At 45.4% G+C, this 19,620-nt stretch overlaps 1 protein-coding gene across 2 annotated transcripts in view; it reads right to left on the reverse strand.

The window, feature by feature from the left end:
* The window catches only part of LOC127575649 (cohesin subunit SA-2-like), a 97,742-nt gene that overhangs the window by 12,041 nt on the left and 66,081 nt on the right, over positions 1–19,620 (reverse strand). For both annotated transcript variants that reach the window (XM_052025532.1, XM_052025531.1), the window contains exons 21-26: positions 17,978–18,048; positions 14,332–14,419; positions 12,155–12,235; positions 10,980–11,072; positions 9,389–9,563; positions 3,499–3,623 (exon numbers count right to left, since the gene is read on the reverse strand). In XM_052025532.1, coding sequence (XP_051881492.1) covers positions 3,499–3,623; positions 9,389–9,563; positions 10,980–11,072; positions 12,155–12,235; positions 14,332–14,419; positions 17,978–18,048 — 633 coding nt within the window. The remainder of the gene's footprint in view (positions 1–3,498; positions 3,624–9,388; positions 9,564–10,979; positions 11,073–12,154; positions 12,236–14,331; positions 14,420–17,977; positions 18,049–19,620) is intronic.

The raw sequence follows: 19,620 nt of genomic DNA on the forward strand, positions 1-19,620 counted from the left end.
TCAACCTGATTCTGAGTGGCTTGGTTTCACCATGAAAGATTATCTTTCATAGATACCTCGTCATGACCTTGCACCTTATTGTCTGCCTGCACTGCACTTCCTCTGTAACTGTAACACTATATTCTGCATTCTGTTATTGCTTTTCCCTTGTACTACCTCAATGAACTGATGTGATGAAATAATCTGTATGGAAGGCATGCAAAACAAAGTTTTTCACTGTACTTCAGTACATGTGTCAATAATAAACAAATTATTTACCAATTTTATCACTAAATCAACCAAATTAGTTATGAAGCCACGGACAAGGCCATTGTGTGAAAAGGAAAGATATCCCAGTACAGTGGAGAATCCTTTTCTAGAGTTAGCCCCGAGGATCATTGTAAGCCCGAAAAAAGGAAATTTTATTTGGTATCTAATTATGCTGCATCTCAAATGAGCCAGTGTTCAAATTTGCTTTTTCATTTGGTACCTTTTTTTATCTCAAGAAGGCTGGAAGGCAGATTTCACTTGTACAAAGCCACGGTCAAATCCTATCTAGATGCCATGTTCACACCAGTCCAGACTTACCAAGATAATGCCAAGACTTACAGGGTTATATGATGAAGCTGGGCTTGTATTACATGTATACGTTCTGGAGTGTGCAAAGATGATCGGATGGAGTCACTTCAAATATTACTTAATAGGTGCGGATAACTACTGCCCCCAGTGGGGGGGAATCTAGTCCTAAGGGGTATGACCATAGGAACGGAGGTCAATAGTAGAGGGACCCAGGAAGAGTTTTTCACAGGAATAATAAAAATAGTTCCCTCTTCGGGATGCTGAGGGTCAATGGAGCTTTCAAGATTGTGAATGACTGATATATGTGACGGGTGTCCAGGGGTAAGGCACAAAGTTGAGTAAATGAAGTTGAATTATGGAAAAGCCACAATGCTGTTGAATGACTGAGCAGCTTCCGAACCTGGTCCTCTTCCCATTTTGCTGTGTCCAAACCCATCCCTGCCCAATAATATATTGGGTGGTCATTTCCTATTTCCTGGCACGAGTCTAGAATTCAACAAAGTACGCTTTGTCTTTGCCTCCTCTGTCAGATCTTTCAGTAGAGAGGGTGCAGAAGGCTGTAGGATGTTGCCTGGTGAACCTCTTCTGCACCCTCTCCACTGAAGGATCTGACGGAGGAGGCAAAAAGAAAGCCTATTGGAGCATTTCAAACAGAGAGTTTGGATTGGCTGGGTTTGTTTCCCTGGAGTGAAGGAGGCTAAGGGGTGTCCTGATAGGGGTGTTTGTACGTTCTCCCTGTGTCTGCGTGGGTTTCCTCCGGGCGCTCTGGTTTCCTCCCACATTAGGAAGTTGTGGGCATGCTATGTCGGCGCCGGAAGCGTGGCGACACTTGCGGGCTGCCCCCAGCACACTCTACGCAAAGATGCATTTCACTGTGTGTTTCGATGCACATGTAACTAGTAAAGATATCTTATCTTATAGAGGTATACAAAATTATGGAGGATTAGATAGCAAGAATCATTTTCCCATGGTGGGGGGTCTAAAACAGGTGGGCACAGTTGTGCGGTGAGAGATAGGATCTATAGAAGGGATTTGGGGGGGAATTCTTTCCACATAGGGTAGGTGGATTCTAGAAAGCACTGCCTGAGGAAGTGGTGGAGGCAAGTACTCTCATGGCATATAAGAAGCATATGCAATTGAATTGTCGCGGCGTAGAAGGCTTTGCACCAAGTGCTGGGAAGTGGGATTAGTACAGAGAAGTACAGTGGTCAGGACGGACATGGTGGGCTGCAGGGCCTGTTCCTCTGCTGTTGGTGTCTGTGACAGTATTGTACTCACTCACAACTATAATGTAGTCTGGTAGAGAGGAGAGTAGCGACGTTTCTCCCTACACTGTTAACCAAGGTTAAACTTGATTACTTCTTCTTGGGAAAAAAAACAATCTGCTGGAGGAACTCAGCAGGTCGAGCAGCTTCTGTGGGGGGGAAAGGAATTGTTGACGTTTTGGGTTAAAACCGTGCATCAGGGCTGAGAGTGGAGGAGGAAGACAAATGGCACAGAGAGGGGAAGGGGAGGGGTGAGGCAAGGGCTGGAAGGTGACACGTGGACCAAGGAGGGCTGAAGGACGGAGCCAGATGAGGGGGTGGGGGGGGGGAAGGGGTAGATTCCATCCGCCCATCGTCCTTCACCACTCCTCGGTCCATCTGTGACCTCTGGCCCCTCTCTCACCCGTCCCCCTCACCTCTTTATACCAGCCGTCTCCCCTCTCCACTCTCAGTCCCGATGCAGGGTTTCGATCCAAAACGTTGACAATTCCTCCCCCTCCCACCCCCTCCACCCCCCACAGACGCTGCCTGACCCACTGAGTTCCTCCAGCACATTGTGTGTTGCTCCAGACTCCAGCATCTGCAGTCTCTTGTGTCTCTACTTCTTGGCACTGTTTTGATTTTCCTTCTTGCTCCCCCTGTCCATGAAGGAACATTGGAACAATGGCGCTGGATACGAGACTAATAAATGTCTGCCACTGATCTTCCCTTCAATGTCTCCACTAGAAACATTTCCAATGCACAAAGTTTCACTGTGGTTTATTATACAATATGAATTAATACAGAAACACCATCTTCAAAATGCAGTGTAGTTATTTGGTTAGGCCCCTTCCATAGTGCCAGTTGGTCAAGGATAGCAGGCCATGAGATTACAACCTCCTGAAGGTTCCTCTCCAAGTCATAAATTCAGCATGTCCCCTTTGACACTCACCAACTTTTACTGATGCACCATAGAAAGCATCCTATCTGGATGCATCATGGCTTGGTACGGCAACTGCTCTGCCCAGGACCGCAAGAAACTGCAGAGAGTTGTGGACACAACCCAGCGCGTAACGGAAACCAGCCTCCCCTCCATGGACTCTGTCTGCACTTCTTGCTCCCTTGGTGAAGCAGCCAGCATAATTAAAGACCCCACCCACCCCGGACATTCTCTCTTCTCTTCCATCAGGCAGAAGCTACAAAAGTCTGAAAACACGAACCACAAGACTATCAAATGGTTCCCTAGTACAATAAGGTGGACTCTTGCCCTCACAATCTACCTCGTTATGACCTTGCACCTTATTGTCTACCTGCACTGTACTTCCTCTGTAGCTGTGACACTTTAATTCTGCATTCTGTATTGTTTTACCTTGTGCTACCTCACTGTACTATCTAATGGATTGATCTGTATGGACGGTATACAAGACCAATTTTTCACTGTAGCTGAGCACAACTGACAATAATAAACCAATTCCAATACCACTCCAACCTGAAAATACATCACCACTCCTTCACTGTCACTGGGTGTAATTCCTGGAACTCCCTGCCCGGTATAACTTTCTCCAGGAAGACTGCAACAGTCCAAGGTAGTGGCTCACCACCACCTTCTTGAGGACAGTTCGGGTCGTTTGGTAATTGTTAGCCTTGCCAGTGGCACCCACATCACATAATGAGTTAATAAGATGCAAGTCTTTACCTTGATGTACTGTTTGAAGATGTCGGCAGCGATCTCCATCTCCACCACACTGAACACAATCAGCTTACAGAAGGCAGCAAGAAGATTCCTCCTCTTGTGTAAAACACCCACTTTGTGTTCTTCATCTGTAACGAAGAGGGTATAAGGACTCTCAATGAGTTATGGTTAATGGACTATATGAGATGTTCTCCAAGTTTCACACACAACCTATCTTGTCTCTCTCTCACTCCACATTGTGTTATTATATTGTGCTCAACCACAACCATTCACTCACTCCACCACCCATACACAGTAGCAGCAGTTTGTACCATCTACAGGACGCACTGCAGCAACTCACCAAGACTCCTCAGACAGCACCTTCCAAACCCACCACCTCTACCAGCCAGAAGGGCAAGGGTAGCAAAAGGAAAGGGAACACCGCCCCTGGAAGTTGCCCTCCGAGCCACACACCATCCTGACTCGGAAATGTATCGCTGTTCCTTCACCACCGCTGGGCCAAGATCCTGGAACTCTCTCCCTAACGGCATTGCGGGAATACCCACACCACAAGGACTGCAGCGGTTCGAGAAGGCAGCTCACTGCCACCTTCTCAAGGGCAACTAAGGATGGGCAATTAAATGCTGGCTCCGAATGCGAAGCCCACATCCCTTGAATGAATAAGAGAGAACTCTTGTGAACCTGGCTTCGAATACACCCTCGGTTCTCACTGAGTTTAGATCAAAGTTCCTTACTTAGCCAAACTCATTCCTAGAATTATATTGTGCAGAAACAGGCCATTCAGCCCATAGATGCACAACAATGTTTAATGTTCTACACAAGCCCTGTACTATCCTATTATACCTCACCCCACCAGCCTTTCCTCTCCCCCATAATCGCTGCTGTTCAGGTCCAGAGAATCTCACATTCCAATCATATTCTGTGCAAACAACTTTCACCTAAATCCTCTACTGGATTTATTGGCAGCTGTAAAACACCTATAGTTCCTAATGATTAAACTACTGTAGATGGCACAATGATGCAACTGAAAGGACTCCAGCCACCCAGACTTATTCCCACCATCAGTAGTGTCGACAGGAGGCACTGCCTCAATAAGGCAACATCCATCATCAAATATCCCCACCATCCAGGCCATGCATTCTTCTCACAGCTTCCATCGGGCAGGAGGTAGAGAAGCCTGAAGCCCCACACCACCAGGTTCGAGAACAGCTACTTCCCTTCAACCATTTGGTCCTTAAACCAACCAGCACACCCCTAATCACCACACTATGACCACTTTGATCACTTTGCAATAAAACAGAATTTGTTTTTTCGGTTCTAATTGTGTTCTTTCTTGTAAAAATTGTGTTTAACTTGTTTAATTTATGTTTTTCTTATGAATGCTGCTTACATAGGTTTTTCGTTGCACCTGTGCAAACGTGAATTTGTGCATGTGACAATAAACTCGACTTTGACTTTGACCTCTGGTGCTGTCTGTGTGGAATTTGTATGTTCTTCCCGTGACCATTGAGTTTCCTCCAGTTTCCTCCCACATCCCAAAGACATGTGGATTAGCAGGTTAATTGGTCACCGTAAACTGTGTGTAGGTAAGTGGTAGAAACTGGGGCAAGTTGATGGGAATGTGGGGACAATAATGTGGGATTTGTATCAATGAGTGCTCAATGGTCAGCACAGACTGGGTGGGCCAAAGGGCCTGTTTCAAAGCTGAATCTCTTGGTGACTCTGTGACATTAACCTGTATAAATATTTATTCTTCATTCTACAAGATGTTAAAACTGTGGAGTTTGCAACAATTTCTGTTAAATACAAAGATTTTTATCTCTCCAAAAAACACAGACACTTACTTTCTCTCTCAATTTTCCTGAGCTGTGCTTTAATAAAGTTACTTTGAACTGCTTACATCCTCTGTTAAATCCTCCACATAAAATAAAGCTAAACCTTCACAAGAGGAAGATTCCATTAGGGCAAGAGTCACTCACAAAGTAGTTACCGGAAGCGAGTCTAATATTACCCACCCCAGCACCATCATTATGTTTTTAGCGTGATTTCATACAAAGTGCATCCCAAAACAAAGTGACTTCTGGCAACCTCACCTTCAGCTGGTTTCAAGTTTCCATCTCCACTGTGTTATTGTGGGAGCTTCCTTTAGTGCTCACTAACCCATACCAATGGTGCACAAGTCAAGGCAATTAACTTCATATCACTCTCTTCATGGAAAGAAAATTAATTGCAGCAGCTTTTGCCACGTCACTAGTGAAAAATCGACTAAAATTCAGCAAAATGGTAACGGGAAGACTCACTGAGGTACAGATTTAATAAACCCCACCTCCTAATTAAGATATGCATTTCTATAGCACCTTTCAGCTTTTTCTGTTACAGTCAGTTTTCCAGCATCTGCGGTGAATGAGCCCGTATTTGACGCCCCAGCCTTGCCTGGGAGGGTTCAGACAGGAAATGTATCCAGCCTCCCAGCTCAGTGCAACCACTGGACTGAGTGCCAAGCCCAGAGGTGAAGCAAGACATCAGCTGTAGTGACACCCAACCTTCGCCACATCCCATAATTCCACGCTGCAGTGCCAAGGTGCGGAAAGTGGGAATGAACCAAGAGGCACACTGCACCTAGCCACTAGTTCCCCAAGGATCCACCAGCTAAAGAGCAGCCTGATTGGGGGGGGGGGGGGGGGGGGGGGGGGGGTAGTCTTATTAAAATTGTACTGTGGTGTGAAATCACCCAAAGATACCTGCTGCCAAAGTGGGCATCCATTTGTTAAATGAATGCCACCTTCATTCTTATCCTTTTTAAGAACTTAGTCACAATGGAAGTACAGTTCTTCCGATGGACCGTAATATTTAGAAAAAGTGGTGACCTTCCCTGCAGTGAAACACTGCAGAATTTTTGTCAAGCTATTGGCAGAGATCAGAATATAGGATGGGATGTGACTGCCATCTAGTGGTTATTAGACCAATTACACATGGAGGTATTTCAATTTTTACTCAAATTTAGTTAAAAATAATTATCATCTTTACCTAAATTTAGGTGTAAACAGAATGCACACGTCCAAAGCCTGATAAACTATTCTCCACCAGCCTGGATGAGTGCAGCTCAAACAACTCTCAATAAATCTCAACAGCATCCTGGTCTCTTTGACTGGTGATCCCTCCACGACCCTGATCATCCAATCGCTCCACCAAGATAAGATCTCTTTATTAGTCACATGTACATCGAAACACAGAGTGAAATGCATCTTTTGTGTAGAGCATTCTGAGGGCAGCCCACAAGTGTCGCCACACTTTCGGTGCCAAAATAGCAGGCCCACAACTTCCTAACCCGTACGTCTTTGGAATGTGGGAGGAAACCGGAGCACCCGGAGGAAACCCACGCAGTCACGGGGAGAACGTACAAACTCCTTACAGACAGCGGTGGGAATTGAACCCGGGTCTCTGGCGCTGTACTAGCGTTATGCTCACCGCTACGCTAGCGTGCCTGCAGTGCAGAGTGGAGCTGCAGTGTGTACCATCTACCTAGGCTACTCCGACAGCTCCTCGCAAACCCACAAACTCCACCACTCTTTTCTCCAGGGTAGGGGAGTCTAGAACTAGAGGGAATAGGTTTAAGGTGAGAGGGGAAGGATTTAAAGGGGACCTGAGAGGCAAACTTTTCACACAAAGCACTGTGCTTCTATGAAACAAGGTGCCAGAGGAAGCAGTAGAATTACAGCATTTAAAGAACATGTGGATACGTACATGGATAGAAAAGATTTAAAGGGATATGGAGGGATATAAGCTAGTCCCACTTGCCACACAGAGGCAAATGGGACTAGCTTAGATAAGCACCTTATTCAGCATGGATGAGTTGGGCCAAAGGGTCTGTTTCTGTGCTGTATAACCCTATGACTCTCTGAAGAACAAGGGCTTCAGGTGCATAGGACCACCATCATCCGCAGGTTTCCTCCCAGGTAATCCACCATCCGGACTTAGAAATATATTGCTGTTCCTTCATCGTCACTGCGTCTGAACCCTGGAACTCCCTACCAAGAGCACTGTGGAAGTATCTTCACCATCCCCACTTCCTTAAGGCAATTAGGGATGGTCAATAAATGTTTTCCTTGCCAGCAACACCCACATCCCGAAAAATGAATTAAAAAAAACTTTAAGGTAAGATTATTCTCTTTCCGCCACCACAAACAGCATCTGGAGACAAAAGAGACTGCGGACATCGGAACGTGGAGCAAAAAACAAACTACTGGAGGAACTCAGCGGGTCAGGCAGTGTCCTTGGAGGAAAATGGACAGTCGACATTACGGGTTGAGATCGTTCATCTGAATCTGGAGCTTGCGTTGTTCAACTGGATATTCAAAACCCATAGAAAGTGAGTGAATATCATTTGCCTGTGTAAATTTGGATTAATCTTCCAGTATTTTAAAAGTAAGCAGAATCTTTAAAATGCAGGAGATAGCAAAAACGTGAGAGAACACAACATTGTGGATGCAACATCGTTTAGTTAAACAAATTTAGTTAAACAGGAGCTAGGGCTTTACTCTTTCGAGAGAAGGACGATGAGAGGAGACATGATAGAGGTGTACAAAATATTAAGAGGAAGAGATAGAGTGGACAGGCAGTGCCTCTATGCCAGGGCACCAATGCTTAATACAAGAGGGCATGGCTTTAAAGTAATGGGTGGGAAGTTCAAGGGAGATATCAGAGGAAGGTTTTTTACCCAGAGAGTGGTGGGGGCATGGAATGCACTGCCTGGGGTGGTGGTGGAGGCAGGTACGTTGGTCAAATTCAAGAGATTGCTAGATAAGCATATGGAGGAATTTAAAATGGAGGGATATGTGGGAGGAAGGGGTTAGATAGTCTTAGGCGAGGTTTAAAGGTCAGCACAACATTGTGGGCCGAAGGGCCTGTATTGTGCTGTACTGTTCTATTATTCTATGAATTGCATTTATATAGTGCCTTTTTCAACCTCAGAGTACCCCGATGTTCTTTAATGCCAATTTTTGTCAACAGTGTCAGAATGTGAGTGAGGTCCTTCAATATCCAAATCTAAAGCTGTGCCGTGATGTACCATTGCCAACTGAGACACACAGAGCTGGAGCCAGTCATATTTTGTGCCTCTGGTGAATCTGGGTTGGGAGGGGGTCGGGTCCACAGCTAACAACAGTGAGGTCAGGGGTTCTTGACTCCGATTACCATTCAGCGGCCCCCTGCTCGCTAAAGGTGAGGGTTCACTTTTTTAAAAAAAAATCAGCTGCCATCTGGGGTTGCCTGGCAACAAATGAGGCAAAAGCGAGGGATTGGTGCGAGGAGAATCAAAGCCCCTAAGGTTGCTGACAATTTCCAGGGAGCAGGAGAGGATGTGTGTTTTAAAGATAAGATATCTTTGTTAGTCACATGTACATCGAAACACACAGTGAAGTACATCTTTTGCGTAGAGTGTTCTGGGGGCAGCCCACAAGTGTCGCCACACTTCCGGCACCAACATAGCATGCCCACAACTTCCTAACCCGTACGTCTCTGGAATGTGGGAGGAAACCGGAGCACCCGGAGGAAACCCACACAGACACGGGGAGAACGTACAAACTCCTTACAGACAGTGACAGGAATTGAACCCGGGTCGCTGGCGCTGTAATAGCATTACGCTAACTGCTACACCAGAGGCTAGTTAAGCTCCAGTGCTTGGAAGGTAACACAGACATAAAGTAGTACAGCCCTGGAGCTGTTCTCCAAGGTTTAGATCAAAGGGTCAAGAGGACCTGCTGGTCTGGAGGAACCTCTTCACATCTGAAGCCCAGCACTTGCTGGGATCACAGCCTAGTGCAGTGCGAAAGGCCACTTGCTCCATCAGGTCTGACCAGCTCTTCCAAAGAGCCACCCCACCCACGCCACTTGCCTTTGTTGACGTTCTCGTCATCTTGGGGGACGAACACATGATCCATGACAAAGGCCACAAGCTCAGACTGCAGGGAAGCCTCGGGAACGTAGGCAAAGGGTTCAATGTTCTCACCGCCACTGGACAGAACCTCGTGGCTAAACACCAGCAGGAGGTCACAAAGGATTACGAATGCCTGTCATTGTAAATACACACATTGTTAGTCACGAAACACACACACAAAGACCAAGAGAATTCGTCCACCGTCACTGTCCATGCTAATTACACAGACCAAGCCAGAACCCATTGACCAAGGTGCCCAAAGGACAGCCAACTATCCAGGTTTGCCATGGAGATTCCAATCATTAAAGATTAACCTGCAGACATTGCTACAGTGAAATCCCAGAAAAGTATAAGGGGCATTTAAAGAAACTGGGTGCTTTATTTTTCATTTTCTTTGAACATTTTAATTTATTAGGTATGAAAAAGGATGCAGGGGAAATGGAAGGCAAGATAAGATATCTTTATTAGTCACATGTACATCGAAACACACAGTAAAATGCAACTTTTGCATAGAGTGTTCTGGGGGCAGCCCGCAAGTGTCGCCACGCTTCCGGCGCCAACATAGCATGCCCACAACTTCCTAACCCGTATATCTTTGGAATGTGGGAGGAAACCGGAGCACCCGGAGGAAACCCACACAGACACGGGGAGAACGTACAAACTTCTTACAGACAGCGGCTGGAATTGAACCTGGGTCGCTGGTGCTGTAATGGCATTACACTAACCGCTACATGGCACCGTAATAGCATTATGCTGAGATGGAAGTGGGTTTTCGAGTGACAGTTAACGGGCAATGGCTAGTGGGTGATTGTTAGAGGGCAATGGTTAGGAGATGATGATTGAAGGATAATTATTGGTGAGTGGTAATTGGTGGGCAATGATTGGTGGGCAATGATGGGTGAGCAGTGGTTAATGGGCAATAATTAGTGGGCAATGGTTAGTGGACAATGATTGGTGGACAATGATTGGTGGGCAATGGTTAGTGGACAATGATTGGTGGACAATGATTGGTGGACAATGATTGGTGGGCAATGGTTAGTGGACAATGATTGGTGGACAATGATTGGTGGGCAATGATTGGTGGGCAATGGTTAGTGGACAATGATTGGTGGGCAATGATTGGTGGGCAATGATTGGTGGGCAATGGTTAGTGGACAATGATTGGTGGGCAATGATTGGTGGGCAATGATTGGTGGGCAATGATTGGTGGGCAATGGTTAGTGGACAATGATTGGTGGGCAATGGTTAGTGGACAATGATTGGTGGGCAATGATTGGTGGGCAATGATTGGTGGGCAATGATTGGTGGGCAATGATTGGTGGGCAATGGTGGGTGGGCAATGGTGGGTGGGCAGTGGTTAATGGGCAATGATTAGTGAGCAATGGTTAGTGGACAATGATTGGTGGGCAATGGTTAATGGGCAATGATTGGTGGGCAATGATCATCTTCCTTCAGATCTCCCTTTGGGGCTTCCAGTCAGTCTAGTGAAATGCCAGGGGCTCTTGTCAAAGGTACGAAAGAAACTGAAGCTGTTGTTGTCCATACTGACCTGCTCTCTGACAACACTGCTGACATTGGTCAGGTACCGCCTGCAGATGTAACAGAATCCCCTCATCTGCTTCCCCACTGACACCTGCACGCTCTGGGCAGGAACAGAAAGAAGCATTAGACTCCAAAGACAAAGGATAATTCTCTGATATGAGTTGCATTGTCGAGATTTCTTAAACAGTGGCCAGGATTGCTCGAAGCTATCATAAAGACCTGTCTCCACATGTTAAAGAAAGAACATCAATGGCACTCTGACCATGATGACCAGCAAGTGGCGAATACTAGAGTAAGCACACACATGGTGGGGCCCAGTACAATACGGGGTGGTAGTCTGAGGGTTAATACAACCAGTCCAAAGTAGATGAATGGACACTGTGTTCAGTCTCAATTGAAATCTGGAGGTGAGACCACATGGGGATAGTTAGTAGAGAAACAAAGGACTGCAGATGCTGGGGTCTAGATGCTTTTCCTATCTTCAGTCCTGAAGAAAGGTCCTGACCTGAAACGTTGACGGCCTGCTTTTCTCCATGGATGCTGCCTGGCCTGCTGAGTTCCTCTAGCATCATCGTGTTTTTCATGGGGATGGTTAATGGTCTGTGAAGTTCTCTCACAATGATAAGTTAGTATTGGCAAGGAGAGTGGCTACAACTTGATGGAAGGAGTAACTTCCAATACCACCAGTGTTGATTGACTGCAGGAACCAAGAACCATATTGAGATGGTAGCAGTGGCGATTAAACATACGTATGTAGTCTAGAACTTGTCTAGCATGAGATAGGAAACAATACCCCAAAATATACCTTCCCCTCAGCTTCATTAAGCAATATTAGAAGTTGGGTAGTTAGCCTGTAAACCAGGTTCAATTGTAACACAGAACATTGATATACATGTGCCGTAAGTTTTCTTTGACTCCATGGATTAGTGTAGCATGGAAACAATGAGCCAAACAGCCTCCTATTTTCTACATTTCTGTGGAATTTGTAGAACCAGAGCAGGGAAATGGGACCAATCGAATAGCTCTTTGAAAGAGCTAGCAAAGGCATAATGGGCTGCATGGCCTCCTTCTCCGCTGTAGGCAGGGAAGGATTGAAGGTGTGAGCTGTTGGTCCTAAATTTAAGCAGGTTAATAACTCCAAATGGATTTAGGAAATAATAGCAGGAAGATAACACACTGTACCTTAGAGGAAATGCCTTCGGATACTTTGGAGAGCTGCCACATGATGTGAAAGTAGCTGCACTTTATTGCCTGAATAATGATCTGCCACATGGAAGAAAAATATTTGTATGTTAAAGGTAATTAGGGCTTTGTCATGGGTGCTCAGTCACAGTACCACATGAAAATGTCTGGCTAACTAGTTCAGTACTAAGTTACCCAATGAGACGTGATGAAGCTTCTGTGATCTAGAGTAAGGCAAAAGAGAGAAAACGGCTCATCATCCTTACGTTTGCACAGTATTGCACATCAAGAAGCCCTGACAGAAGTTTATAAGATTATGAGAGGCATAGATAGAGAGCCAGGGTCAAAATGTCTAATAATGGAGGCACGCATTTAAGGTGAGAAGAGGTAAGTTCAAAGGAGATGTATAGGGCAAGTTTCTTTTACACAGAGAGTGGTGGGTGCCTGGAATGCGCTGCCAGGGGCGGTGGTGGAAGCAGATATGATAGAGACATTTAAGAGGCCCTTAGATATACACATGAATGTGCAGAGAATGGAGGGATATGGACTTGTATAGGCAAAAGGGAATAGTTTAGTTAAGCATTTAATTACTAGTTTAATTAGTTCAGCACATCGTGGGCCGAAGGGCCTGTTCCTGTGCTGTACTGTTCTATGAATAAGGTGGTAAAGAAAGCAATGATCAGGAGTATGGGTCGGGGAGGGGGGTGGGGGGGGGTCCATCAAATAGCATCCCAGCACAAGAGATGATAGCCTAAGTAGCCTCTTCCTGTTCTGTGTGTACTTTCTTTGATAGATATTTATGGTGACTTAGCTCAGAGGCATGGAATACCAACCCAGAACACGGGATTGGAATTGGAATTGATTTATTATTGTCACTTGTACCGAGGTCTTGCATACCGTTCATACAGATCGATTCAGTACACAGTGCATCGAGGTAGTACAGGGTAAAACGATACAGAATGCAGAATAAAGTGTCACAGCTACAGAGAAACTGCAGTGCAGGTAGACAATAAGGTGCAAGATCATAACGAGGTAGATTGTGTGGTCAAGAGTCCACTTTATATGCTCAGTTTGTGTCAGTATGAAGCAACTTCAAGTGAGTTCAATTCGCACCATGACAACTGGGGGATTCAAATTCACATAATTAAATAAACCAGTAACGATGATTGTGAAACTATCGGATTGCCATTAAAACCACTTCTTTCAGGGAGGAAATCTGCCAGCCTTCTACTTAGTCCCCTAGTACGATAAGATGGACTCTTGACCTTATTCTGCATGCTATTATTGTTTTACCTTGAACTACCTCAATGCACTGTGTACTGAACTGACCTGTACGAAAGGTATGCAAGACAAGTTTTTCACTGTACCTTGGTACATGTGACAGTAATAAACCAATTTACCAATTTATGGTCTGGCCTATATGTGACTCCAGACCCACCAATGTTGTTGACTATTACTGCCCTGGGAAATGTCCCAGACAGGCATTCAGATCAGGGGCCAATTAAGACCAGCCAAGCCACTAATGTCCATATCCCATGAACCAGTAAAACAAATAGTAAAGAAGTGGTGCGGGCCCTGTGAAAACTCACCTCATGGATTGACCAGTAAAACCTAGTATTCTGCATACCTTCACTAAAAGATGAACTCTTGAGACACAAGAGACTGCAGATGCTGGAATCTGGAGCAACACACAAACATCTGGAGGAACTCAGCAGGTCAGGCAGCATCTGTGGAGGGAAATGAACAGTTGATATTTCGGGTCGAGGCCTTTCATCTGGACTGAAAAATAGAGGGGATACTGGCTATCTCCCCTCTATCCTTCAGTCCAGATGAAGGTTCTCGACCCGAAACGTCGACTGTCCATAGATGCTGCCTGACCTGCTGAGTTCCTCCAGAGGTTTGTGTGTTGCTCTCAAACGCTTGATCTCCCAATCTATCTCGTCATGGTCCTTACACTTCATTTGTCGACCTGCACTGCACTTTCTCTGTAACCGTAACGATATATTCTACATTCCGTTTTCTTTTTAACCACCTTGGTGTACTTACGTGTGGAATGATCTGTCTGGATGGCACGCAAACAAAAGCGTTACACTGTATCTCAGTACACATGACAATAATAAACCCATTACCAACACGATATTCTGAGAGATGATCACTGAAACTGGGCAGAGACTCACTGGCTCAGGGACGTTCCCATCCTCCAACCCACTCTTCAGCAGTTTACAGGTGCTGTTCAACAGGTTCCATCGCGTTATGTCGTGAGCACTGAAACAGGAACAGCAGAGAGAGAGAATGTGGGTCAGGAAAGAGAATCTACTTCTGAAAATCAAAAAAAACTGCAGATGCTGGATATCTATAACAGAAAATGCTGGCCATATTCAGCACGTCAGGTTGCAGCTGTGGGAAGAGGAACAGAGTCAATGTTTCAGGCTGAAGATCCTTCGTCAGAACACCTTTGACCTGACGTGTTAACTCTGTTTCTCTTCCCACAGATGCAGCCTGACCTGCTGAGTATTTCCAGCATTTACTTCCAGCCTGAGACCACAAGAAACTGCAGAGTTGTGGACACAGCTCAGCACGTCCTGAAAACCAGCCTGCCCTCCATGAACTTTGCACCTCTTGCTGCCTTGGTGAAGCAGCCAACATAACCAAAGACCCCACCCACCTTGGACACCTTCTCTTCTCCCCCCCACCTCCCATCAGGCATAAGCCTGAGAGCACGTACCACCAGGCTCAAGGACAGCTTCTATGCTGCTGTTACAAAACTATTGAACGGACCTCTTGTACGATAAGATGGATTCATCACCTCACAATCTATCCCGTCATGGCCTTGCATCTTATTGTCTGCCTGGGCTACACTTTCCCTGGAACTGTAACACTATATTCTGCATTCTGTTATTGGGAGGCATGGTAATGTAGCGGTTAGCGTAACGCTATTATAGCACCAGCAACCCGGGTCCAAGTCCCGCTGCTGTCTGTTAAGGAATTTGTACATTCTCCCCGTGTCTGCATGGGTTTCCTCCGGGTGCTCCAGTTTCCTCCCACATTCCAAAGACGTACAGATTAGGAGTTGTGGGCATGCTATGTTGGCACCGGAATAGTGGTGACACTTGTGGGCTGCCCCCAGAACATCCTCAGTAACGCAAAAAGACGAATTTTACTGTGTGTTTCAATGTACACGTGACTAATAAATAAATATATCTAATATATTTAATATCTTTTTCCTTGTACTACCTCAATGTACTGATGTGATGAAATGATCTGTATGGATGACATGCAAAACAAAGTTTTTCATTGTTCCTCAGTATGTGTCACAATAATAAACCAATTTACCATTCTCTGCTTTAATTTAGAATCGTCTTTTGATGCAGAATTACACGACAGCCAACATTGAGCATAGGAAATGCTAGTGCTCAGAGGGATGGCTGCTCACGGTAGTGTAGCAGTTAGCATAACGCTTTACAGCACCAGCGACCCAGGTTCAATTCCAGCCGCTGTCTGTAAGGAGTTTGTACGTTCTCCCCGTGTCTGCGTGGGTTTCCTCCGGGTGCTCCGGTTTCCTCCCACATTCCAAAGACGTACGGGTTAGGAAGTTGTGGGCATGCTATGTTGGCGCCGGAAGCGTGGTGACACTTGTGGGCTGCCCCCAGAACATTCTACACAAAAATATGTATTTCACTGTGTGTTTTGATGTACGTGTGGCTAATAAAGAAACAGGAAGTTAACATTTGTCTATCGTAGACCATAAAGAATACTGACGGGGTTAACCTTTGCTCCTGAGAGACTGAAATCATGAAGAGTTAGGGCAGCAGAGTGGTGCAGCTGATAGAGCTGCTTCTTCACCCTCTGGTGACCCAGGTTCAATCCTGACCTCCGGTGCTGTCAGTGTAGTTTTTCCACATTCTCCCTGTGACTGTATGGGATTCCCCCAGGTGCTCCGGTTTCCTCAAAGACATGCAGATTGGAAAGTTAATTGGCCACTGTAAATTGTCCCTAGTGTGTAGGTGAGTGGTAGAATCTGGAAGGAGTTGATGGGAATGTGGAAAGAATTTAAGATATGGGATTAATGTAAATGGGTGCTTGATGGTTGGCATGGACCCAATAGGCCAAAGGCCCAGTTTCCATGGTGCATGACTTATGACCTGGAAAACAGATTCAGATAACAAAATGTGGGAAATTAATGTGGAAATTGGAATGATACAACCCAGGTCTAGTTGTTTTGTGTGGAGTTTGTTTGTCCTCCCTCTGATGGTGCAGTTTGCTTCCCACAGCCCAAGGACATGTGAGTTGGTAGGTTAAGTAGCCACTGTAAATTGCCCCTAGTGTGCAGATGATGGGATCTGGGGACAGTTGATGGGAAAGTGGGAGAATGAAACAGGACTAGTGCAAGTCGGTGCTTGATGGCCAGTGCAGACTCAGTGCACTGAAGAACCTGCTTGTATGGCTTCACAGAATTGTACAGACACTCGGCGAGGTCACACCTGCAATGTCACGGACAGTTTTGCTTTCGATACAATGCTGAGGATTCCCTAGCCTCAAAGGGTGTGCGATTAGGGGAGATCAAGTAGAATGGGCTTATATCCTCTGGAGTTGAAAGTAGTGAGTGGTGTCTCAATGGAAAGTATAACATTTGTTCCGGGAAAATGAAAATCAAAAAACTGCAGATGCTGGAAATCCGAAATAAAATCAGAAGGTGCTGGAAACACTCAGCAGGTCAGGCAGCACCTGTGCTAGAGAGAAACAGCGTTAACATTTCAGGGCAAAGACTCTTCATCACTCATTTGTTAAGGGGCTTGTCAAGGTAGCTGCTGAGTGGAGGCTTCCTCTGGTGGAGTCTTGAATTAGGAGTCGTAGTAATGTTTTTCTTTTAGGACTGAGAAGAAATTTCTTCACTTAAGTTCTGTGGAATTCCCTATACTGGAGCATTAGAGATGCTCAGTTATTTAATATATTCAAGACAGAAATTGATAGGTTTAGAATCAAAATCTGCATGAAATAGGTTTAGAATGAAAATCAGCCATAATTTTACTGATGGTTGACCAGACTCAAAGGACCGAATGGCCTATTTTCATTTCTATTTATCATACAAGTCATCATTGGAAAATTAGAGATGATAGAAAAAAGGTAAAGATCGCAGGACTCAAGACTTCCGTGTGGTCAAGGAAGTAGGGAGTCACCTTTCCCTGAAGAGTCACCAGCCTAAACATTAGTCCATTGGCCCTCAATTTTCATCAGCAAATCACACATGAAAGCAAATTTAACTTGGGTTAGATTTCAGCAACGATCATTTCTGGGTGAAAGTGCAGCCGTCAGGAATTTAGCCCACATGCAATTCACCTTCACATGTCTGCCACCATGAGGGACCTTATCAGATGCCTTACCAAGGTCCATGTAGATAACGTCCACTGCCTTACCCTCATCAATTTCCTTTGTCGCCTCCTCAAAAAACTCAATCAAGTTTGTAAGGCAAGACCTGCCCCGCACAAAGCCCTGCTGACTGCCCCTAAGCAGGCCATGCCTTTCCAAATGAGCATAAATCCTATCCCTCCGTATCCTTTCCAATAGCTTCCATACCACAGACGTGAGTTCGCTGGCCTACGATTATCAGAATTATCCCTATTTCCCAGGGGAAAGGGGAGGGACTGGATAACACAGTGGCAACACACAGCTAATACTGAATTGGCTTCTCATCCAATAGAGGACATTACAGAGGAGTCTTCCGTATAATTTTTCTGTAGGCGGGGAATCAAAGTGACCTCTGTCTTATGCATCATGTTAAGTTTACATTAAATGTCAATCCATCTCTGCAAAGGTCTCACTTACTTGTGGAAGGTGGTTATTCTTTTCAACGTTGACCACATTTGGTAAGATTCAGTCTCATCAAACCGGTCTCCCTGTGGCACAATAAATCATAAATAAGGAGCTATAAGATCAACAAGGGTACCTTCAGGTAACTGCCCCAGATTTTCTGTGTGACAAGGCATCCATCTAAAGTCAGAGCTGATTCTTCCCCATTGGACTAAAAGCAATGAAGGAATAAGATTAACTGAACATTCAGATATCACACTGCTACCTGCAAATTGGCACTAATATTGAATTAGAGCCAGGTTTGCAATGCAAACATGCTCACCTGTGGCATTCTTAGAAGTTTTGACATTGTTTCAAAGCATGGATTGTTATTTAATACACTCCCATCACACCAAGTGGAGTCAGTCTACAAACACAGCTCCACTGGTGCATTGATACCGGTGATTCCCACAGAATGCAGAGAGAATCACTCTCAACTTCCTTGCCTCAAGACCATTCGAGTCCGTAGCTGCTGACACATGCTGCAAGCCACATTTGGATGATCACCACTGCATTATGGTGGTCATCGATGCTAACTGCTGCACAAGACCAGAACTCATCTCCACCTTCAGCCCCACAGAGGCAGGCTGACGAATCTGTGGGGCAGGCTTCCCTGAAATGCCGCCACACGTTCCCAGCACCCTTGTCCTCGCAGAGAGCTCCATCGCCAACTTAGAAACACCAGGAGGGCCTCTGTCAGGATTGCCAGCAGTCCCTTATTAAAAGCGATGTCCCCTTTTTCTCACCAGCCTTACAATATCTCAGCATCCTACAAAGATGTCTTCTGTTCTGTATGAGGTCCAGAGTTGCTGAGTGATGCAAGAAGCGCCAAGAAATCCTCCTGGCCAATGCTTTTGAGTGCCCACTACTTTTATTTTGTCAACAACTTCCTGGTGACGAGAGGTTGGGCAGGTTGTTAAGAAAACTATCCCTTATTTTTGAAGGATAATATTGGCAAACCTTAGTCTCAGTGGCCCCTTGAACAGAGGACATCCTTCCTGAAGGAAAAGTGATCCACCAGCCTCTCAAGATTATCAAAAATAAAAACAGAAAACACTGGAAATACTCAACAGGTCAAGCCACATCTGTGGGAAGAGAAAAAGGGTCAACTTTTCAGGTTGAAGACACGTCATTGTTCTGACGAAGGATCTTCTGCCTGAAACACTAACTCTGTTTCTCTTCCCACAGATGCAGCCCGACCTGCTGAGTATTTATCTGCTGTTATTTTGTTGATTAACACAGCCCCTTGAGCTTCCTGCTAGTAAACCTAGGAATCGCTGGTGCAGCAATAGCAAAGTGACCAGCAGGCTTCAGCAGCTGTAAGAGAACTAAAAAATGTTGTGTGCTGGTGCCTTTAAGGGCTGACTGTCAAGCATGGAGCTTCTTGTCTAAGTGGTGGCATCTGTGAGAAGTAACCACAGTTGTTTCTGAAATAGTTGGCCTTACAGGAGAGAGTTGTTCGCATATAGAGTCACACTGCATGGAAACAGGCCCTTCAGCCCAACTCATCCATGCTAGCCATGGTGCCCACCAAAGCAAGTCCCATTTTGCTTGCATTTGGACCATAACCCTCTAAACCTTTCCTAACCATGTACTTATCCAAATGTCTTTTAAATGTT

This window comes from Pristis pectinata, chromosome 11 (assembly GCF_009764475.1).
Source record: "Pristis pectinata isolate sPriPec2 chromosome 11, sPriPec2.1.pri, whole genome shotgun sequence".
NCBI classification, from domain to species: domain Eukaryota; kingdom Metazoa; phylum Chordata; class Chondrichthyes; order Rhinopristiformes; family Pristidae; genus Pristis; species Pristis pectinata.